The following is a 24,020-nucleotide window of genomic DNA, read 5'->3' as shown; positions in this document are numbered from 1 at the left end:
GAATAAAATGTAGAGAAAGATCCTGGGGGGAAAACAGGATCTTCTAAGAAATAATGATAGGAAATGAAACTTAAACTTAAAACCATCCAAAAGGCTGGGGGGTGACCCATTTAACCACAGTAAATATACAGGGATTATTTAATGTTTTTCAAGTATTGCTGATTTCTTTGCGTCCCAAACAATAATACTATAAAAAGTCTTAGTAGTAAATGTCTGTATATGCACAGTTTTTTTTGTCTTGATGACCACTCAAAGCTCTTCACAGTACAATTTTGCAATTCACTCCTTAACCCATATTCATTTTCAGGTTCAGGGGAAACTGGGATCCAACCACCAACCCTCTGGTTAGTGGACGACCAGTAAAGACATTTTTGGACAAAGACATTAACAGTAAAAAGCCTGTTTAATTGCAGAATATATTGACAGTTCAGTACAGCAATAAAAACACTGCCATATTGCTCCTATTTTACATGACTTACACAGCTGCTGTTCAGCTTATGAAACAAAACAGTAATACGGTACTTGTACAGTAATGATGAGAAACACAACACAAACAGACGGGCTCACGCGGACAGGTCGCAGTGTTCATGGAAACGCACAATATCATAACAATCATAAGAGCAAGAACAAAGACACAGAGCGTTTGAACCCGTGACGTGTCGGAGGAGTGACGTCTCGGCCACTGGGTCTAAAGGGACTGACGGGGCTCAAACAACCGGTCACACGGGGAGCAGAGACACAGCCACAAAAAAAAACAGAAGAATAAAAACCAAAAAATATGGATTACTTTGTACGTACACAATACATACATGACGTAAAATGAAATGACTTGACGTGGTCACTCATTAAGTCGACTGGCCTTCATTCACCACGTTACATCCTCTTTGTGCCTCAGGTCATGTATTACATGAGTGCTGTTGCATTTTAATACAAAGCTTCCATTTGTAAAATAACGACACAGCTGCTTCACAGCCTTCATCTCCATCGGCTACCGCAGGATTCTGGGTCCTGACCTGTCATCAGTCACCGTCTTGCGGAGCCTCACTCCCCGACGTATTGACACCAGCATGTCCATGTCCTCCTGGGTCACCGGGGACAGCTCTTGGGGCGTATGCTGAGCCGCTTCCCCCAGCAGCGAGCTGGGGAAGGGGAACTGACCCTCGCCAAGGGCGTGGGCACTAGCTGCCAGTTCTCCAATCTTCTCCACCAGGCTGTGGCGGTTGGCAGCAAGCAGAGGGTCTTCCTCAGCACTGTGGGTGGCCATGCCAGCAGCCTGCTGGGCATAAACAGTCCTGTCCCCCCCTCCTCCTCCTCCACCTCCTCCCAAGCCCCAAGTTGTGTCAGGGAGGCTCATCCGCTTTGGAGAAGCCCTCATGTAGTCATTAGCAGACAGGTCATCACCGTACAGAAACTCCTCGCTGCCCGTACCATGCAGTGACGGGCTGCCATACCCCGGAGAGTTTGGCACTGTGGGGGTTTTAACTGGCACGATGGGGGGACGAATGGGAATGGGGCCAGATGTGGATGGCGTACGTCTCACGCCGGTTTTGGAGGATGGTGTCCGGCGAATAGTGGCTGTCCCCGAGGTGATCGCTCCTGAGCTACTTCCCCCTGCACCGTTGGGAGTTCCCTGCAGGGTCTTACCTGCAGGCAGACCCGCTGTGCTGGCAGGTCTCTTGGTTTGGATCATGCGGCGGTAGCTCTGAGCAATGTTACTGTGGCGTGGGATGGTGGAGGACTTGTCAAAGTCTGCCTGCCCTTCGCTGTCAGCATCCCCATTGAGTGAGTAGCACTCATAATCTGAACCTGGAAGTGAGTGAGTGTCACAGTGAGTCATGAGCATCTATTTTTTACACCCAATGATAAAAAATACTGACACTGACAAGGCTGAAGAGTTACTGTGCAGATGCTTCTTTACAATATAATGTGCAGCAAATCAAAATGGCAGAAAAGGCAATTAAAACATTACTTTTCAAAACTCCCAGGGACACACAAGGAGCTGTATGTGTGGACGTAACGTCTGAATCAGTTGAACCGTTCATTAAACAGACGATGTGTGAATACAGCAGGTAAACGTCCAGAGAATTCACAGCAGCGAGTGGGTGTGTTGAACAGGTTTGTATAGTTTCTCTTGCCTGCTCTTCCCAGAGAATTTCCACCTAGTGAGAACACGTCTCAGATAGACAATAACTGGTTGTGTTCTATGTGTAAAAGGGCAACTTTGTACAATGTCTGGAGATCATGGGTTGAACTTATTTATTAAGGGCTCGTATGGAGGGAGTGTTACCTTGTGAGGGGATGGTGTCCTCGGAGCAGGACGGGGTGTTGGTCTGAGTGCTGTAGCCGCTCGAGTACTGCAGAGAGTCCCTGCTGCTCTTCTGCTGCTCCATACTCAAGCCTCTGGTCAGGACCATAGCTAAAGTACTGGCTGCTGGAGAGAGGGGCTCGCCATGCTGAAGCACACACACACACACAAGGAGATACAGACAGGTAGGAAATACATAAAGATTAGCACATTTACATATACTATTCACCACACCACATTTCCCAGGGTGCATACATTTATTTAGTGACATTTGAATGTTTACTCCCTGGGGGCCTTCTTACCCTGCTCGCTGGGCCAATTCGACCACGGTGTGAATCATCTGGTTGCATCCCAGAATACCCGTGTGGACTGGGCGGAGCCTCCAGTTCTCTCATCTTCTCCACAGACTCCCTCCTACGCTGCAGAGTGCTGGCCAACGACGGCTCACAGGAACTCAATTTGGCCCAGTCCTGCAGCGGTATATGGAACAGTGAGACGAGTCCTCCAACAGGAGCATGTCCAGCGTTTGCCGTCCAACTGTCGTACTGTCAGCTAACATGGACGCTGCTGATTTGGCTCATGAACTGGTTAGATGCTCAGAAAGATGTGGGCTAATTACAGTAGGCTAGGTGAGTGTTGTTAAATGATAGAGCTGCTTCAGTTCAGAACATCTTAGTGAGAAAAGATGATGAAACTGAGCTTGATGAGCAACAGCAACATGGTGTTTGTGAGCTTAATCTTTAGGCTGATTAATGTGCATGAAGGCAATAAAACTCAAGAAGCAAACAAGCAACACAGTTTAAAAAGAGAAGAAAGAAATTAAAAGTAAATTTGCAAATGAAAACAAACCTTCCAGTTAGGAACCTTTGATGTGGGAGAGGGGGTGTTGGATCCAGGGGAGTGGTTAAATGTGGGGGACGCAGGAAGTATGACAGAGAGAGGCCTGATGGTGCCAGTGTGAGAGAAAGCAGGGCGGAAGGTACCGAAGGATGAGCATGAGCCAAACTGCGGAACGGACAGACAAGTCTGAGTCAGAGTGCTCAACATCCGTGAATAGTCCAAGTCAAACCGCACTGCAGCTGTCAAGTACAGTATCAAGTGGAGCCCACGGGTCTCACTACACATAACAACGGGTGGAATGCACCGTACACGTCTGCTAATGTGTTCAATAAAGCAAGTCTATTGATGAGATTCATGCAGTACTAACCGCCGTAGGAGAGTTGCACTCGCTGACAGACTGGCAGGTTTCTGAAGCCTCAGAGGAGGCTGAGCTTGTTGATTTCTGGGAAACGAGAGATGGAGGAAAAACATTGGAGGGGAAGAGGAAATGGAGAGAGACAGAGGTGTGAGAGATGAGAGATGCACAGGAACGGGTAGAGTCGGGGTGTTGCTGAGTTGTTTTTTTCTCTCTCTGAGGGGATCTATAAGACCGTAGCCCAGGTCCAAAATAAAGCAGCATTTTAGATCATATTTTCCAAAAAAGAACACTGCGTCAGTTGGTGTGCTGCCAAGTGTGTTCGGCACAGTGTAATCTGGTCTGACCGTGAGAGTCTGAGTAACTTTATCAAACCAGTGGAACAGAAATTCAACATTCGCAACTGATAAAGCTCTATTGCAGCACAACCAGCTCTTATTGTAACTGCGGCTTTATCTCTGAAATGCAAAAGACGCAAATCCCCCCCCGTCAGATTGGAGATGCCAGATGGAAAAAGGCCCGTTGTTAAAAAGATTAAAATTATTGTAAATCTACTTCGACAAGAAAGTGGAGTTGTTGATGTGTCCTCTTCCCCTGCAGTTTTTCCCTCAGCAGCTTATGCGTCTGCCTTCCCTGGTTTCGATGCGATAAAATTCCTTATTTCCCCCTGACCAAAGATTAAACTTTGGTATAATGCCAGAGACCGTTACCTGGCTGGTGATATCAGAAGGCATGGGCGACGGAGGCTTAGAGTGGGTGTTGGCATCCTGGGAGACAAAGCCAGAGTCGTGGGAGGACACACTGCTGAGCCGATGGGCTCCTGCAGAGGGCATCTGTAGGAGACTGTTGACAGGAAAGCACATCAGTATAAACCTCAACATACAGCGTGCGTATGAAAAAAAAAGGGTTGTGATCATGATCCCAGCAGCGATTTTCAGAAAAACAGGAAGGCGAGATGAAAGATTGATCACAAACGCTGTGAACATGAAGCGAGTGTTATATGAAAATTCTAAATGATGCCATTCTTCTAATTTTTCTGCATCAAAGAGCATTAAAAAGTTATCCCTCCTTTGATTCTCCTCTCCCTCTGAACATTAACAGCTGTCTCCGTGTTTTCTCGTCTCCTGCTCTGTCATTCTCACTTAGCGTTGCCTCTCTTTGTCACCCACGCTTTTTTTTTTTTTTTTTTTTTTTTAAATGTGCAACTGGTGCTTTTCACCTCCCCTCTGTGCGGGGCTCCCACACCTCCCCCTCCTGCTCTCCCCCTGGAATGTATCTGAAGCTGCCTTTTCTCCTTAATCATTGTCCTCTATAGGATTAAGGAGAATTCAAAATTAGATATGACACATTAAATAGGATGAACCTCTTGTGATTTACAACTAGACACTATCCTTACATCTCCTTCCTGTGTCTCAGAGAGCTTGTTTCTCTTCTATCCCCCCATCAAGACCCTTTTTTTTATCATATCTCTGTTGTAATGGGGGAAAAAAATCCTTTAACACAAAGCTTTTGTTGTTTTTTTTTTTACCCAAAGTGAATCTTGTTTCTTTACATGCAGATAAAAACTTGTGACCTTCAGTGCAGCCGTCAAGCTCGAACTCTGAAGTTTCTCCAAGTTCAGTAAAAAGACATTTGGGGAATGTAAGCGTTTTATGGATTGTCCTTATTTCACCTTCAACTTAACTTCACACTAGCTTTGATTCACAACTTAGAACTGCATTAAGACAGTCAGTCAAATACAGACCTCTAAAAATAGGCTGCAGTGGTAATTGGTAGAAATATCAGGGTTCTGTTACTGTAACACAAAGCAAGGCGATGATTTGCGATGACAAGATTTGATATTCATCTCGATCAATATTGCAGTTTTTTCTTGTTTCTTGGCCTGGAATGTACTTCTGACCCACATTTTGTGAATAAATTGCTCAACCACGGCCGTTAGCCTCATAAATATGTGGATTCTGGTTCTCGTGCAGGCTCATGGCTTTCAGGCTGTGATGTTTCACAGCTTTGGATCTAATCTGGCTGTAAGAAGCTTGGGAACTGTAAATCTGCTCCAAGCAAGAGCTGAGGAGCTTGAAAGATACGCAGCGCTACCGCACGTCGACTGTCACTGCTGGTCTGGCTGGTGGGGGGGGGGGGCAAAGAGTAATAAGAGTAATAAGGTGCGTTTATGTGCATGTGTAGGATATAAATGTACCTGCACATGCTGCTCTTCCTGGAGTTAGTGCTGCTGGGGGAGGAGGGAGGTGTCTGGTACGACCAGCTGTAGTCGGAGCCTTTCAGGTCACGGATCACCTGCGACAACACGTAACCAAACAGTGACGATACAGTGGCATCAACAGCCAGAGATTTAACTGCTCTAATACTAGATACAGAAAAAAGTGTCATCAAATAGATTATTGTTGCGGAAGGATTTTAAGAGTGTAAGAGATTTTAAAATTTCAGCGACAAATCTCTAATAACTACATGAGATGATCACATATACATTTTTATACTTATAATACTGCAGTTTTTGTATACTGCACAACTCTCAGGGCTGGTAACTGTTGTTTTTTTTATTTATTTTGCATCTCTGCTCTGCTGCTATGACAAATGAATGGTCCCCTGGAGACGAATAAAGTAATTTATCTATAACTTCACATAACTGGCTAATGACAGCGATGCGTCTGACTGCTATTTTCTAATTTAAAAGTTAAGGGGATATGTCACTTTAAATCTAACTCTGCTTCAAGCCCATTTTCTCCTGCTGATAACTTTACAGACAGGTCACAAACATTTACTTTCATTCGTAGAAATGGCTAAATAACTTCTAACAGCTGTGTGATGCTACTCAAGCAGTAGTAAATAACATATTTTCGGTTTAAATGTTAAGTTAAATCAAACTTTAGAAACACAGAAAACATTTCTTTATTGGATTGATTCATTAGTTTGTCTTTTTCAAGATGATAATGCCAAAATTGTCAAAGTATAGAATTACATATCACCAGACTTTTCATTTAACAGACTGCAAATATACAAGATTTGATTACGATCCAAATAACCTGAGCAGCTGTGAGAAATAAATGTGTTGGCAGCATGAGAAGAATTATTTCAAGCTTTCCATCTCACCTGCTCACTGGCCGGCGGCAGCTTGTGCGGGTCTTCAGTCAACCCAGTGAGATCGTCCACGATCGGCTGTAAGTGTGTTATCTCCCCCAGCATGGCAATCTCTACGTTCTGGAGGGTTAGGGTTAGACAGGATGGATTAAAATAAACAGCCGCGTGTTTTCACTCTTACTTATTGCTGATCAAAGACCAACTCACCACCACAGACTGCAGCAGGTTGATGAATGTACAGTAACGGCCTCTCTCCTCCAGCAGGGCTCTGCGCACCGCCTGCTTCTCCGTCTCCTCCATCAGCAGGTACAAGTCACTCACGTCCTGCATGGCACTGTCCAGCTGAGGGCGCAGGTTGCCCCGGCCTGTGAGGAGGCGAAGTGGGGGGAGAATGGAGTGAGGGAAGAACAGATGAGAAAAGATAGACAACAGAAGATGAGGAGGAGGGTACAGAGATTTAGCGTGGGAGTGGAGGGAGATAATTATGGATGTGTACACAGAAGAGGGAGGAGGTAAAAGAAGAGAGATGATTAGAACACATGGTGATAGATTGCTCGTGTACTGACGGTCAACGCTCTGACAAACATCACATTCTGATGGTTCATGGGAATGAGAGGACGAGTCGGCGATCGTGAGTTGATGCAAAGCAACTGGTGGTGACTCCTGAAATGAACGTGATGCCACAGTGACACGGGATGATGGATGAAAGACGGATGAGATGAAGATGAGAAGCCAAATTCTTTGCTTTAGAAAAGACAAACTGCCGGATAAATATTTTTCCACCCTGCAGTGTAATAGCGTCTGCAGTGCCTCAGCTTTTTGGTTAAAATCTCAATGAGTGCAATCATTGTCTGTCCATCCGTCTATCACATATTTATCTATCTAATATCTACATCTGTGTGTCTATCTGTCTGTCCGTCTATCTACCTATGTTATTTCTATCTTCCATATCTCTATCTGCCCCATATCGATCCATCTATCATCTATATATCTTACATTTTATATCTATCTACCATACACCTCCGCTTACATCTGTCCATCTGTCTGACTCACAACACTGTAGAGTCCTGTAGCAGACAACACGTTGCACGTCTGTCTATAAACGGTCTGTGAGTTTAACACTTAATCATGTTTAATGGCTGATCCTTTAGCGTACCTGAGTTTAATGGGACACAAATTATACACGGAGAGTCTCTGAGGATCTGACAGTCTGCCACTTAATAGGTTCTTAAAAAACAGAAGTTTAAGTCTGAGGCGAGACACTTAGTGATCGTCACGTTGCCAAATGTCACATTGAGACAAGATGATTTTACACAGGAATGAAAGACTGTCTCGCTGATGGGACGCCAAAGGAACTGAATTGACAGTTTCTTACTTTATTCAAAAGGCATTTATCAAATGACACTAAAAAGTCAAAGCACACATCAAATACATTATTGTCAGAGATGGTGTCTGATATTTTAGGTAGTTTTGCTCACATTGACGAATGTCCTACTTTTTCTAGAAGGTTTGGTTTTAACGTTTATGTATTTGATGCCATTGACAGCTAAGACTCGCAATTGTGTGTGTTCGGATTAGACTTTGAACCACAGCTCCATTCCTCTGATCGCGACCATTCAGACTGTGGCTAAAAATGAAAATAAATCTTCTGTGAAAGATGGCAGCATCCACCATACTTCAGCTTTATTTCTGGGAAGTGGGAGGAAGGGGAGACGAGTGGTCCACCTTTACATAAAGTCTATAAGTAAGACCTTTTCCTGCTTTGACATTCTCTCCTATTTATTCTTTATTGCTATGATTTTTGTATACAATCATTCGTAAGATATTTACAATGACTGCATTGCTTGAGGTTTGGATTAAAATGATGTTTATCCACTATCTTGCCAGACTTGAAAGTGGCATCAATTTTTATATGTAATTTTCTTTCACCACAAATGCTAGGACAGCGCAGGGTTTTCTTTGACTGGCAGTTTCACCTGAAGATGGTTATGATACTTTTTGAAATGATCTTTTCATTGAAAAGTTCTCATTCAGGGTTAAGTTTGTCAAACATACCCAGAAGCTCTGCAGCCAGGGGGGAAATAGCCGCAAACGAATAGAGGAGGGGTTGCAGGGACAGGCAAGAGGAGGAGAGACAGGAGAACAGGCAGTGTTAGCTCCATCAAATCAGGACACATTGCATAAGAGTGGCCTGTACCACCTGTGTAACTTCACCATGAAAACAGCAGTTTAATTACAACCAGCAGAAGGGACTGACTCAAGCACAGCCAGGAAAAGAAGAATGTTTCTTTGGCTCATAAAGTAGAAGAGGATAAATCATCCAAAGCTGTGGAGGAGCTGGATCTGAAACCATGCCAGGCATTTTGATTGGATGTGAGGTGTCATTTTCAGCTCCACACTCTAGATGGCACCAGTTCAATCTGAAACATTGGTACAGCAGCCAAGCACAATCCAGCAGAGTTTTACAGCAAGTCAACAAGTTTGTCTTTCTCACCTTTTCTTGCTTTTTTCTGGAGTTTTATGGTGTCCAGCGACTTCCTTTTAATTTCCTGACGAGAGCGCTTATATTCTGCAGAGAACAAGGCAAAGCCAGAGCTGTGTCACTTTCTCTCCAACATGCACATTGCTTAAAAAGAGCATCATATGATTGGTGCTTGCTGGGTGTTCACCTTTGGCGTGGTCTTTGTCCAGCTGATTGGCTGTCTTCTTCCATTCCTCTATTCTGTCCTGAAGCGGCGTAACCAGACCTTCCATAAGAGCACTGAGGCAACAAGATCAAAAAACACGACAGCAGACACAGATTAATGACACACACAAAAACTCAGCCAATAAGTATACACAAATTACGAAGTATCAGAGTGTGTGTATATGGATGTGGAGATGTTATCTGTATGTAAGTACAGTATATGTTTATGTTCATCCTGTGTATGTGTTATATATATGTATGCAAGTATTAACAGTGGTGGAGGAAGTACTCAAACATTTTACTAAGGAAAAGTACAAAAATAGACTAAGTACCTAAGTAACTAAGTACATGTACCTTGTTACGTCCCACCACTAAGTATTGATAAATATACTAGTATAGTGTACATGTACATTTATGCAATGATGTGTTAACACATCTTTGTCCAATATCTCTTTCTTTAATAGGCTGCCCTGTGTTATTATTCTCTTTCTGTGTTCTGATTTGAATCTCATTGACCTTTGTAATAAATAAAAAAAACACACTTACTTGGTGAAATGGCGCAATTTTCCTTCAATACTGCGGTGTCGCATACACATCCTCGTCAGAGCGGAGCCAATGTCCCTGGTGGCACCTTTAGAAAGACAAAGGTTAAGGGTTAAGTATTACAGATTATAGAACTGCCCCTTCGCCCCTGGAAAAATGTGATGTTCAAAGACAGGATGTAAACCATCACAAAAGCATTTTGAAAGGTCTTGATTCTCCTCCGTCAAATGGATTCATCTGGAGTTTCCTGCTGCCGCCACTAGGTGGACATGCACAGGCCGTAGAAACCAAGAGCTGAGCCCATAAATGTCATATTTGTCTGTGAAACTTCACGTGACGCACTAATGAAAACCAACCCTGCGTCCTTCCCTCTCGAGAAAATGTGCATTTTTCCCTCTGACACTTCATTACATGCCTGATTCTCGTCACCACGTGTGACTTGGTTACTGTACTTTTCCTCTCTGTGGAAGTGTAATTAAAATGGGGTCTTAAGCTCCTAAGGCCCAGGCTGCTGCAGTGTCTTACTGATGGTTAGCAGCCTGGTGTAATACATGGCAGCGCTGATCCTGTTGCAATCTGGGCCACATAGGGCTAATCTGAGGGTCTCTCACTACAGACACACACACACACACACACACACACACACACACACACACACACACACACTCGTAGGGAAAGAGAGGGGACATCTCTCAGCGGTAGGCCTCTCACAGATGATTGAATTCGAATTTTTTTTTGAGTGTACGTGCACAGGTTTGTGTTTGTGTGTGTGTGTGTGTGTGTGTGTGTGTGTGTGTGTGTGTGTGTGTGTGTGTGTGTACAGGTGGTGCAATTTACCAACCCCCACTGCCCACCCCACCCCCTCCAAGCACCCTTTCCAATGTTCTCATCCCCTCTATCCCGGAGGAAAAAGGAGGGAACCCTGTAAGGGGATATCCCTCTATTCTTCCCGGCCTGCTCTGCCTTTCCTGTTCTCTCTGTTTCCTAAACACCATTCATGCAGGGTAGAGAGAGAGGGAGAGATAGAGAGAGAGAGAGAGAGAGAGAGAGAGAGAGAGAGAGAGAGAAAGAGAGAAAGAAACTGGCTCTAACATGCACAGCAAAAATAAGCTGGAAAAAAGAGCGATTAGCCAGAATAAAAACTGAAAAAACCTGACTGGTCTGAAATCAGACACTTTGTTAGGAATGCTTCAGATGGTTGTGAGTTAAGATCTGTGCTTTCTTTCCTGCTATCACATAAAGAAACTAGGTTATGTTGACGATGTCACATCACACAGTGAGAAAACAACGACCATTTCACTCCAACACTTGGCTGTCAACTTCACTGACTTTCACTGGTTCAAAGAAACTCAGATCTCAGAGACCAGGCAGATGTGGAATAACCTGAGTGTGTTTGTGTGTCGGGGAGAGAGGAAGGGAAGGTCGCCCTCTGTCTACATCACTTTTCAGGGTGACAGGGAGAGGTTAGAGGTGACAGGTCATCCGGCTGTATCGCACACAGGCATTGAAGCACAGCAGGAAGTGATTGAAGTAATACGTGGAACATATACGCTGAGCTTTTGCTTTAAATAGCCAAAGAAGTGTCCATCTTTAAAGGACCGGTGATTATTCGTCTTATAAGAGTCTGTAGTGACACTGGGTCTTTGTAAGTTCCAACTGCGGAAGTCATGTGTTTTTGTTTACAGCCGTCAAAACCACTGCAGGTCCTTTTCAGCAAAAGCTTTCAAATCTTTGTTTCTTTACAGGCATCCTCTAAGTGTTTGGCTCCTTTTTTTGTCCCTAAATAATTATATTCTTTTGGGGGTTTTTTTCAGTTTTGTGTCCGTCTCATGTTAAAAATCAATGCAACACTTTTGTGGACATTTCACTTTCACAGGAAAAACTCCAGAGAATGTTCACAGCAACTGAAATTTGTCTCCTCACATTCAGCCCTTCTGGATAATTTCAGGAGATTTTCAGTGAGTGACTGAAAGAAGCTGGAGAAACACACACACACAGGACACGTGTCCTCAGGTTACGCCTCTCTCCGCTTCTCTTAAAAGCAATGCAGGATGCGTACACAGCTGCAAATCAGCTTTTGCAGGGAGAACAAGCAGGATGGAGGGAGACAGGAGAGAGAGAGTAATGTGGGCCCTTTTATTTCTCTAACAGACTTTCCCAAAGTCACCGTCTCAGCCCGTAACCAGCCCCGCTCCCCCTGTCCCATCCACACCTGCCAATTTCCCTCCTGTCTCGCCCTCTCCTCCTTCCCCTCCCAGAGGGGGATCAGCTGACAGCTACATCCTGGGGAGGTCCAGAGGCTTCCTGCCCGTGTCCAAGAGCCCTGCTGGCCTCTGGCCTCGACCGGACGGACAGGGACGCAGTGATTCACTCCCACAGCACCCGGCATGCACAAAGGCATGTGACAAATGCACACAAGCTGGAAGGAGGGTTGAGACGAACTAAAAGACAAGTTTCTTTCCATTCTTCATTTCATATTTGTGATACTGGACTTTATAATATAAATGTATCCAACTCCACCCCTCCCTTGAAATCTATTGATACTTGACCTTGTAGCAATTTGGATCCTGACTCAACATGTGTAGGAACTGGGAAAGTGCTTATTTAGCAGACCTGGACCCCTGGGGCTTCAGGGGGAGCAGGGCTGACCTCATAGCAGACACCCACACGTGCATGAATGAAGCAAAACACAGACCAGGATGAGAGAGAGCGGTTATGCAACCAAGTCATATATCTTAGGACACATAACTGGGAACAACTGAGCAGCACGGCAATGTGTGGTTGATTAAAACAGCACTTCTCTCATGCAGATGGCGCCTGACTCAACATATATTCAGAACACACAGAGCAATTGAAGCCAGATCTGCTGTGTATGTCCCGGAGTACATGGGAATTTTAGAGAGAAGGTCAAACCTCTACTGCCGGCTTTTGGTGGGAACCCTAAGCTCCATGTATCCAGCACCAACACAGTGTGGTCAAAGTGTTTAGTGAGTGGTTCCATCCAGAGGTCTGGTTCTGATTAACTCTCCTGATTCCTTGGGGAAGGAGGAGCATTTTAATAGGCCTGCTTTATAGGGAACTCTCCTGCCAGGAGCCAGGAGCTAAACTGCCACGGGCCTCTCCCCTGATGTCTCCAACACTGGAGCTTAGTTTGACAATCTCTCTCTTCCAGCATCTACACGGTTTTTAAGCTGAAGCAGTTCTCCCGGTCGGAGTAGGTGCTCCCTCTCGCTCAACTTCCTGTGTCAATAAAGCATGTTTATGTGGGACAAGCGAAAAGGTACAGAACATCCTCAAGGTTTCACTTCCAGGAATATGAAGTCCCTGTTTTTCTGCCACGATCTCATACAGGGAGCTGAGCTGGGAAATTCCGTCGTCCGTGAGACAACAATTATTCCTCGCGTTGGCACCTCGGCCGTGGAGCTGACTGCGGCTGGCACAGAGAGTTAAGCCTCCTGCCTTTTACACTCCCTCAACCCTTTTAAGTGTGAACTGGCAGGGACACAGCGGAGGCCACTGATAGATGAAGGGACGCTGGGTGAGAGGGGAGGATGAAAGAGGGTACACACTGCCGAGGTCTGGAACTGGACGGGCAGGGGGGAGAGGAAGTGCGAGCTGGCTGCTGCAGGTGTAGCAGGCGCTGCCAAAGATAAAATCCCACACTTTGGGGTGAAAAGTCAACAGAGCACAATAATGGATGAGAGTTTGTATATGTATAGCTGTTAAATGCAGGGCAGAGAACATTTGGATTCTGTTAAAGGGATTTTTTGTAAATATAAATCTCCATAAGGCTGCAATTATTTATTTGATTTTAATAATTATTAATTTAATTATTTGTTTCTTCTACAAAATGTCGGAAAACAGTGTAAACTACCGCAACTACAACACAACTTCCCAAAGTGATGTCGTTACTCTTACTCTTGAGGTTACTCTTTCTGTCGGAAAAAAATTGCGAAGCCTGAAATATCACCATTGCTGAATGAATGTGAGGATGTTCCAGAGTGAACGTATGTGTGTCTGCAGCCGCAGTTATCAAAACAGCTTTCAGAGCCTTTGTGTCACTTCCTTACAATGCCTCTCCTTACCAGAAAACAATAGTAATGAAAGGCAGAGGAAACAGCCTCAAGATCAATTCATTCACACACACGCACATACACACACACTCATCCCATTGTTGTCTGGCCAAACAGTACACGCAGCAAGTTTCACCTCTCGACCAGAAACACACACACACACTCATAAAAAGCGCTCAGTGTGATGTGGTGTAAACGTGTTCTGGAGTGCATTAAGACAAGACTGAAGGAGGAGCAGGAGAACAAGGAGGAAGTTTGGCTTTTCTGCTGGAGGAGCTTCCTGTTCAGGGACATAAATGCTGCTAAAAATAAATGGCGCCCCTTGTCCAGATGTGCTCATCGGAGATGAAAGAAAAAAGGGGGGGGGGGGATGCAGAGAGAGAAAACAAGAGAAATGTAACTGAAAGAGAAGCAGAGAAGTAATGTATCATGCAATTAATGGGAAGGACAGCAGAACCACGGGGACTTTCTCCACCTGCAGCTCAGAGAAACAACCACAGATCTATCAGAGCACGAAAAGTAAAAAAAAAACACATTGCAGCAACAGTGAGTGATTCAGTAATAAATATAAACATCAGGAGATGACATATCTCCCTGGCAAAGCCTTCTATGGACACAAAATAAATGGGGACGAACGGACAGACATTGTGATCACTATATCCCCTGCATTACAAGCCGGGGGGGATAAAAAGCCTTTAGGCCAGTTGAGTCAGATAAGGTTGTCCTGCTCTCCACTCTTTGCAGTAAGGTTGCTATTATCTGAGCTGACAATGCACTTCCCGCTCCTTTGTTCAAAGTTAACGCTGCACTGCTCATTTGCAAACAATCCTCCAAACAATGCTGACACCACCACTTCTGCTGCTGCTGCTGCTGCTTCTCACACAGAGCTTAATAAGCTCCATCTCCACCTGTAGTTACTCAGCCTTCTTTTTAGTAACAATGCATTTATAATAAGATGGCTGAATTACAATAAAAAATAAAACAGCTCGACTCTCAGAACAATGAGATTTGTCTGTGACCTTCATTTAGATTCTGAACAAGTTCAACTAAACTTTAAATCTTTGTCTATTTTGAAACTCAATCCTAGGTTTTTCATTCTGATGTAAAAAGTGTAAAAAAGGATTAAATGTATACTCAACCCGAATAAAATACTGCAGCAGAAAACTTATGCCCCAAGCATACCCGGGAAAGATCTCTTCATTAAATTTAGACGGGTCTGTAGTCATGCTAACAGCTCGAGGCTGTAATTAGCACAAGGATGCTTTCAGTTAAATGCTTACATCTCAATTCATGTCAGTGTTGGGATGTAATGAAGTACATTTACTGTAGTTAAGCACATTTCTTCATGTATCTATACTTTACTTAAGTAGATTTATTTTCAGGTACTGAAAACATTTTTACTTTGCTGCATATATCAGCAAATGTTTGTCTATTTATTTGTTCTTTTACTTGTTTGAGTACTGGTTAATATGTTAACTTAGTTGTTCAGATATTTCTCTAATAACCAAGAACATAAACTTCATGGTGGCGTCAGGGGGAAAAGTCAGTGGAGCAACAAAGTCAGAAACAATTCATTCTCTGGGGATCACAAACGTCTAGACTGGAGTGGTGGACGCACTGACTTCATCCAGTAGACAACATACAGTTCATATTTTCCAAATGTTTCCAATCAGCCACCTCGATTAAACCTTGATAAAAATAAAGCTTGTGTCATTTCATTCCCTCTTTTGAACATTCTCCCTTACTTTCCTCTATCAGGCTCTACCTCTCCCTCTCCTGTAGTTTCCTCTCTCCAGCTCACGTCCACACTGACTTGTTTAGGATACACTGCAGCTGAACACAGTGTTCCACTCAAGTCTCATGGCTGTCTACTTATTCACTCCTCAGAATAAGAGTTACATTGAGCCAAAATATTTGTTTTCACTCTCGTCTGTTCTTCACATCATTGTTCTGGCCACTTCACCCTTTACTTTTTGTACGCAGTCATTATAATAGCTGGAAAACATTAATTTGTGGCTGGACCGCATTGAGTTTTGAGGCTGAGAAAAGCGATGGAGAAATATGTTGGGAAGCTTTCAGCTCATTCTGACAGACAAGGTAGACAGCTAGGAGCAATAAAAGGCTCTTGTGGATACTTATCGTGGCCTGGTGGAAGTCGTGAAATACCTGAAGAGCCTAGCGTACAGTCAGCAGACTAGTAGGTTGTTTAAGTGCTCATCAGTGCGACTGCATGCACATGTATGTCCACAATCTAGAGCACTTCAAATCCAAAAGCTCATTTTATAAAGTACAAACCCCCATAAGATGCAGATCTAGTCCCACATCAGGGTGGAACATGAAATGCCAAGCTTGATGGATGTCAGCGCCGGTCACATGGGCACACTCTCATTATTTGACATGTCCGTAAAAATAGCCGCGCTGCTGGGATGGTGGGGAGGACAGTAATCCCCTGATCTCGCCCTGCGCTAGGCCACGGCCGCATGTTGTCCATGCCAGGCTGTCCAGATGGCGGGTAGGGATATCTATCCCATCTGCCAACCCAGAGAAGCACAGCGGCCAAGCAGATTACTGCTTCACTGACACACTGATCTACTAGCATACCTCAATACCTCCACTGAGTTATGGACTAAATGAGTAAGAAAATAAAAGACAGAGAGGCAGACAGCTTGTATGGACCCCACTGGAGGTGTGAGTAACGCTGTGTGAATTCGGCAGGCTCTGGCACACAGATGTAAAGAGAAAGAGGTTTGGTCTGTGTTAGACACAAACTTGCAGTGCATGGCAGTCTGGCTCGTGATCCCAGAGTGTGAATTTTTAAAGCTGGGGGTGGCTGATCAGGACGGGCAGGGAAGGCAGTCTGTGTCTGTGTGTTACAGAGTGGGGCTAAGAGGATTAGCTAAACGCCTCTGCCTAGCCTGGATACCCAGAGCTGTGGAAATCCCACTGCAGCCACAACCCCCACCCAGGCCAAACCACCCCTCGCTACATGGACTCACCTCTCCGAAAAAGAGCCTGTATTTCCTACCATATGGAACATTAGCCCTGAACTACCGACTCTTTGACCTCTATCTACTTCAACCATGTCCAGAAATGGAAAAGATGAAGTCAACCGTCCACTAAAACACATGTCACCCAGCCTAGCAACAACAAAGCACCAAACACAGGGCTTACTGTCCTCCCGATAAGTCCGCTGCTCTTAAATATGTCATACAACATTTTAATATGAACAACACAACTGGTCTAGACAACACACCGAAAACCATTAGGCTGACCAATCTAACAATAAAAACATTCCAGAGACCTGCAGGGCCTCAAACTTAAGTCCCATGAAAGATGAGTGTTGAAACATGAAACATTTATCTTTAAAAGGCCAAAATTCTCCAAATACATCCACCTAATACAAACTTTGTGGTTGGCGGAGCTTTATTGAACCCAGATGCAAGTTGTCGGCTCACGGACGCAGACGTGCCTTTAGACACAGATCCATCAACGCGACTTAGAGAAACAGTACTGTCAGACGCAGTGCCAAAACACCAGGCCGCCGACTCCTCCAGCTTCATAAAACACAGACGCTGACGCCACGACCGTGACCATAAACTCTAAAAAGGGGAAACACGGGCAAGAGGGAGCCTGAACGTGAACACAGAAACAATGTTAGTTTGACACATGAGCATGCAGGCACGGAGAAGAGGTTGTATGAGGTGGAAGTAGAGGGGTTGATCTCCGAGATGATACTTCAAGGATGCCCTCTAGGTTAGAGACAACACAAGCAGCAGGACAGGAAATAATAAAATCCTCTATCTCCTCATCAAGGAGCACTGACTGACGGGGAATGTTGCTTTCATTGGCAGGAAGCGTGTGTGCAGTCTGGAGAGTCAGAGGGGTGAAGGAGGTGAGTGTGTCAAAGGTAGAATGAGGGAAGCTGAAGAAGAATGAGATCAAACTTCCAGCTGTGTCAGCAGCTGCAGTTCATCCCTCCCGAACACAACAGGAGAATCGGGGCGACAGCGATGACGGCCCACAGCTTGTAGCCAAGGGCCGCCCCCCTGTAGTGCAATCAGCCCTATATGGCTACGCAGACGCTGAGGCAAACATGATCGCTGCAGACAGACTCGTGAAGGGAGACAGACAGAAGAAGGAGGGAGAGAAACAGCCACAGAATAGAAATGATATACCACTGTTTACTTAGCAAGAAAAGGAAGAGTGGAACATCTAGATGCCAATACATTTTAGAATAATAACTTAACATGGCAGCTGTCAGAAGGTCACCTTTGCCTTTAATATGTCTATGGAAAACTGCAGCCTGGGGTTCAGAGGCCACCAGGCCACCACGAGCCGGGCCAAGTATATATCGACATCCCTCCTGCTAAATTAATAGCTTGATGTTGGAGCACGCTAAGAGACTAATGCAGCTCCCAAAGGAGAAATGGGATTTAATGCTACACTGGTTAAGAGCAGAAATAAATGCTCTTTTAGGTTCGTTGAAATCCTGGTAGGAATTAAAAACAACATATGGACCTAAGACCAAAGATGTTTTGGTTGTAATTTGTTTCAAACATTGAAATCATCAAATATTCCATTCATTGTGGACAGCCTAACCAAAACCTTATCCCTAGCATTAACCATGACTAATCCATGATTAACTCCAACCACAATTCACATCATACCCCTAACATTAACCACCACAACGTAATGCCTAACCCTAACTCTAAAAGCATGTCTTAAAGGTCCAGTGTGTAAGATATAGGTGAAAGGGAACTTTAGACAGAAATTTAATGTAGAACAATCCTCATGATGTTTTCACTAGTTCGTTTCATCTAAATTGTATGAATTGTAGTTTTCTTTACCCCAGAAAAGGCCCTTTATATTTAAATACTTTATATTTACATGGAGGGGGTCCTCTCTACGGAGGCTGCCATGTTTTTTACATTAGTCCAGACTGAACAAACTAAACACCTTTTGAGTTTTTATGACTGAATTAAAGGCTACCACAGGTTCTTTTTCTTGTTTGGAAGGGGAGGCTGAGGTGAGGGGTGTTCAGCTGCAACATGCAACTTCACCACTAGATGTCACTAAATTCTACACACTGTACCTTTAACCCTTAAAACAGTGAAAGTGGGTCAGAAAGTGAAGAACAATGATATCTGTACACACACTAATGTGTCTTTAATGCTAAGAGAGAATAATATTCAGTTAATACTTCAGCCTCATCTGATTCTCTATACACTTTTCTGAAGTGTCAGAAAAAAAGGCAAATGCAAATGTTAATAATCTAAAGTTAGTTTCAAGTTTACTGAGGAGCAACCAGCCACAAAGCCTCCTCCACGCCACCATTATGGCCAACAGTCAGAAAGTTTCTGATTTACACTCATGTAAAACAACATTAATTATATAATATTTCTAAATGATGATAGCATCATTTTTTCAGTGTTGCCTCCCCCCTGGTACAGTCTGTGGCCTGACAAGGATGACGTTAATCCTAAAGTTAATGTCCCTGTGAGAGAAGCAGAAGAGTGAGTGGGCGTATGAGTGACACACTTACAGGGATTTTATGCATCTATAGCTGTAAAACTCATTCGCCCTTCTGTCTCATCCCTCTCGCTCTTATCTTTCTCTCTGGTCCATCTATCACTCTGCTGTTTTTTTCATTCTCTAACTGCAGACACACTTCTTCTTTGAAGCGCTGCCCTGCCATGCTCTATACCTCTGCTTTATTGAAGCAGGCTGCCTGCTGCTAGCTGCTAGCAGGTTCACCCTGGTGCACCTCATTTCATCTCACAGAGTTCATGTGCGCTCACATCAGGAAGCATTTAACGTCACCTGATGAAACGCCGTGGCAATAAACTCCACTATCACTGGAGAGGCGATAGGAGGCAAAGTGGTGGCAAAGTGTTGAAGAACTGCCTCTCTAGTTATTTTCACCAGCATTAAGTGGTCAGTGGAGGGCTGTGCTAGTACTAACTGTTTTAAAAGCATGGCATGTGACCTGTGAGGTCAGGTGACCGGCTACCAGCTGTCCCCCTTTGAATATCTGCGTGTTTGTGTGTGTGCCTCTACGCTTGTGTGATTGTGTCTGTGCATGTGGTCAGGAGCCTTTACACGCTTGCTTTTTTTTTTTTGACCTACATACTGCTCTCGACGATCAACTCCAAAGAAATCTGTGTTAATCAGCCGCCTCTCTGGCCGGCCTGTCCGCTGCCACCAGCAGGGTGACAGAGCAGATCAGCAGACCTCATTAAGAGCAAAAGAAACAATAAGCTCAGATTTTCACTTCTCTGATCCAAACCCCAAATAATCACTCTGCAACACCCCAAATCCATTTACACAAAACAAGTGGGGCATGTTTTTTTCTCCCTTTCTCTGTGTGTCATCTTGAATTAATTGAAAAACTTACCTCTGGAGTTGGTGGCCATGTCTGCCACCTTCTGAAAGGCATCTAAAAAGGCCACAGCTGCCAGAATTGTTGTCCTGTAGAAACACATCAACACTTGTTCACTGCACTGTGACTGCATTAAAGTGGCTGTAAATATTCCAGGCTGTAAATGAGAATCTTTTCATTGAGGTTTACTATTTGTAGGAACTATTTCTCACCTGAGTTGAGAGTGCAGTTTTGTGGCCTTAGCACTGAAGTCTTCCCACACAGGGTAAGAGCTCTGATAAGAGAAGGGAAAAGTCAAATAAAAGATCTTGCCAAGGACATTTCAGTGCATACACTTTCTCTCAAACACAACACACACACGCACACAGTGTATGCATACAGATTTGAGAATACATTATGTTCTCTCCAGCTTGATAGAATCTGGTACAGCGTGATTATATTTCAATGTCAGCTCTATTCCCTGAAATTGCGTTTGGAGGGATATCCAAATACAGCGAGCTTGGCTTCTTACCCCGTGGTTAGAAACAGGTTGGCTTATTAGCTCCGTGCTCTGACTTGTCTTTGACTTGTCTTTGCTGACCTTCAGCACGATTTCTCAGGAAACACTTGTGTTACTGTTGTCCTCACTCAACCTGCACGCCCTCTTCTTCTGCATGTTTTGCCTTGAACCGGTTTGTGTATTCACGTGCAATGATCTAGCTAAGCTCTTATATCATCACAAGTGTTTATGTGCACGGGGTCCAGGTAGGATCGCAGGTCTTTGAAAAGTCTGGATTACATTTAACCCGGGATCATTCCACACCGCCTTGAGCAATGAGAGCAAAAGCCAGGTTTGAAACATATTCAAGGCCAGATCCCATTAGAGCAAGAGCTTGAGCCCCTGGAGAAAGGAGAGAAGGGGCATAACCCTTCTGTGCCTCTTTGATGGAGAGGTCCCAAAACAAGCCACACATTCTGGTTATATATAGTCAGCATGGAGTCTGGAAACAGTCCTTCACTTCTGATTTAACCTCCATTCTATCAATGACAGTGTCTAACACCCGGCCTCTCTCGCTCAGATCAAACCTCGGCCTTCAAAAGTGATTTAGGAGCCGTTGTCGCTAACAGAAATCTTTGCCGTGAACGCCTCAGTCTCGATGTCTGCACTTGACTCGAACAGGTGTCTAATTAGCTTGTGTGGCCTGTGACACCCAGGGGCAAAGAGGATGTGCTGCCAAGACAGCTGAGGGAGGAGGGTGAGGACGACATGCAGAGCAGGAGGGATGAGGGTGGCTCGGGGGGGGCACATTTCTCTCTTCATCCATGCCCAGCAGCGTCCAGGGAGGTGGGGAGGGATGACAAGAGGGAAGGAAGGAGAGAAAGGATCTTCCTCTTCCATGCCTTGTCATTCACACGGGAGGGTGAGGTATGAACTATAATATTTTGGGGAGGCTGGTATAGGCAGTGCTGTTCAAGGACATTTGTAGAGCTGGTCTGAAATCACATCCTGTGTTTCTCTGCGTAACCCAAATCTTATTCTGGATTGGTGATCTAACCCAGCACAATCATTGTATCATCTCACCCTCCTCCTCCTCCTCTACCACCTCATCTTTTATTTCTCTTTTCCTGTCGCTTCCCCAGACACTTATATAACCAACAGGTGTTGCTTGTAGCAACGCATTTTATCCCTACAGCCGATTAGAGGAAGTGTACGTGTGTGCATCATGTTGGTAATTGTACACTAAACTGTAACATTGTTCAGTGAGAGGGGGGGTGAAAGCTGGTCTGACAGGCTTGCGTGGCCCAGCCAGGCGGCAGGAATGAGGTCAGACGTCTGTCTCAGACAGTGGACGTGGACACTGTGCTGACTCAGGGCTTCAGCCTCATTCATCTGCATTGCTTATCAATACACAGACTGCTCCTGTCCCCCTCCCACTATCTCTTCCCCTGTCTGTCTCTCTATCTCTGGCCCTGGCATGAGCACAACACAAAAGGGGATGTATATGAAATCAAACCAGGGCTGCCGATAGCTGATTCTATTGGAGCCTGACAAATGACGCTCCATGAATAGCTTCTCAAAAGCCGACGATCAATAAGAAATTTGTTCGGTGGAAAGTGGCCAGCGTCTCTTGACTTATTCGCTCAAATTAACACTTTGTAGAATGAGCATCCTCTGCAAATGAGAGGACATGGGAGCCGCCTCCAGGCCCGATGAATGTGTTCACACTTTCCATCTGTTGTGGAGAACAACAACAGACCACCCGGCTTCAACTTCCTTGAAGTGACCCCTCCCCCAACACACATAAACACTAACATGTGAGTGATTGATTGAGCGAGACATCCAGGATCTGGTTTAATCTGTCTTGAAAGGGGGAAAAATCAAGTTTTAATACACATAGGATAAGAGGGATGTGTGTGGAGCAGGGTCATAAACTGCTTGTTGGTAAAGTAGTGCTTTCCTGACTCAAGGCCAAACAACAGGAAGCACAATCAATAACCTTTCATGCCTGTTCCTGTGCAAGAGGTTGACGTGATGGAGCTGGTCAGTTTATTTTCTGAGCATCCTTCCCTGTCTGACATTTAACGTAGAAACCCTGGGAGGCAGGGTGAAATGGCAAACCAGGACATTTGTACAGATATAACTTCAAAAAATAATTAATTATCTTTTAAATTATTATTTCTCCTTCTTGTGTCCTGATTTTTTATTAAACTGTTTATAAGAATGATGAAGTTGGGTTTTGACCCCTGAACCAAACACTTACAAGCAAAACACTATAAAAAACAAACCAATTTCCTCTGTTTGCACTTCAATAAAAGCAAGTTAGAGCAGCACACACACTGACACACAGGCTGCAGTATAGTTAAGTGTAACCAGTGCCCTGACATGCAATTAACACAAAGAGAAACATGTCTCATCTCTCAATTTGTCCTGCAGCGGTGTTCCCAGTGGGGGAGGACCCGGTGAAAGAGACAAAGGCAGTAAAAATATGCGTCTGATCAACCAAAGTACACAATCACAAAGGTCACACAAAAACCCAGTCTACTTTAATACATTTGTGTGTGTGTGTGTGTTACCTTCATGTCGTTCACGATGGCCTGGAATAATCCACCCAGCGCCCCACACTCCTTCTCCACGGACTCCATGGTGCCAAAAACAAACCCCAAAAAAACTCGTGGAGAGAAAAGAGCAAAAATAAAAACAGGTTAAATATCCGGCTGCTGGCGAATATGAGACATGGAGATCTGCGATCTGTTCGCCCCTGCAACAATGTGGCCCGGAGAGGAGAGGATGCGAAGCCGCTACGAGTCCACCACAGACAAAAAGAAATGTGCCGCTGCTCGATGGAACCAGGGGGGCCACTGATCCCTCTCTGCGCCGCCGCTCGCCTCGCTTTTACGCACGGGATCGCGATGGAAGCGGGGACCGGTTCACAGCCGGGAAGCGTGGGGGGCACCGTGGCTCCTCATGATCACCGCGGTGGAAACACAAAATAACGGAGAGATCACAAATCTGGGGACGAGGGCAAGAGGAGGAGCAGAGGGGGGGGAGTGAGATGAAGAGGAGGAGGAGGGGGCACCACGGGAGACGGGATCGGTCGCAGGTCTGGGACGCGGGGACGCGCTCTGTTGTTAGCAGCGGAGCAGATGTCTCGGAGCTGTGGAGTCTCCAGTAATACGATCCATGGGAATGGAAAGGGGGCCGGTCAAGTTTTTTTTTTCTTCCTCACGTATAGTGGGTGAGGAGGAGGAGACAAGAAGGAACA

The 24,020-nt window shown here is 44.9% G+C and overlaps 1 protein-coding gene across 4 annotated transcripts; it reads right to left on the bottom strand.

Annotated features, from left to right (window-relative positions):
* Positions 1 to 384: 384 nt before the first annotated feature.
* mtss1la (MTSS I-BAR domain containing 2a) lies at positions 385 to 23,952 on the bottom strand. Of its 4 annotated transcripts, XM_020102193.2 has the most exons (15): positions 23,332 to 23,952; positions 20,490 to 20,551; positions 20,293 to 20,366; positions 9,829 to 9,913; positions 9,266 to 9,357; positions 9,091 to 9,165; positions 6,804 to 6,961; positions 6,609 to 6,716; positions 5,698 to 5,795; positions 4,211 to 4,343; positions 3,513 to 3,587; positions 3,155 to 3,310; positions 2,608 to 2,775; positions 2,288 to 2,453; positions 385 to 1,806 (listed from the first exon to the last, which is right to left on the bottom strand). In XM_020102193.2, exons 1-15 carry the CDS (start codon positions 23,398 to 23,400, stop codon positions 989 to 991), a joined length of 2,337 nt encoding a protein of 778 aa, XP_019957752.2. In that variant the 5' UTR covers positions 23,401 to 23,952; the 3' UTR covers positions 385 to 988. The 4 variants fall into 4 exon arrangements, with proteins under 4 accessions (XP_019957752.2, XP_069384364.1, XP_069384365.1 ...); XM_069528263.1 differs by lacking the exon at positions 3,155 to 3,310 and having other exon boundaries at positions 23,332 to 23,951; XM_069528264.1 differs by lacking the exons at positions 3,155 to 3,310; positions 3,513 to 3,587 and having other exon boundaries at positions 23,332 to 23,951.
* Between the last annotated feature and the right edge of the window lie 68 nt (positions 23,953 to 24,020).

The sequence above is a fragment of the Paralichthys olivaceus genome, chromosome 7, assembly GCF_024713975.1.
Source record: "Paralichthys olivaceus isolate ysfri-2021 chromosome 7, ASM2471397v2, whole genome shotgun sequence".
NCBI classification, from domain to species: Eukaryota; Metazoa; Chordata; class Actinopteri; order Pleuronectiformes; family Paralichthyidae; genus Paralichthys; species Paralichthys olivaceus.
This window is presented reverse-complemented; position numbering and strand designations above follow the sequence as displayed.

What these genes read in the sequence shown, in the direction of transcription:
- mtss1la (XM_020102193.2), bottom strand. Translation starts at nt 23,400, where the DNA reads ATGGAGTCCGTGGAGAAGGAGTGTGGGGCGCTGGGTGGATTATTCCAG. An exon ending in AAATTGCGCCATTTCACCAA is followed by an intron (nt 9,358 to 9,828) that starts GTAAGTGTGTTT and finishes TTGTTGCCTCAG; the next exon opens with TGCTCTTATGGAAGGTCTGG. An exon ending in CCAGAAAAAAGCAAGAAAAG is followed by an intron (nt 6,962 to 9,090) that starts GTGAGAAAGACA and finishes GCCTCCTCACAG; the next exon opens with GCCGGGGCAACCTGCGCCCT.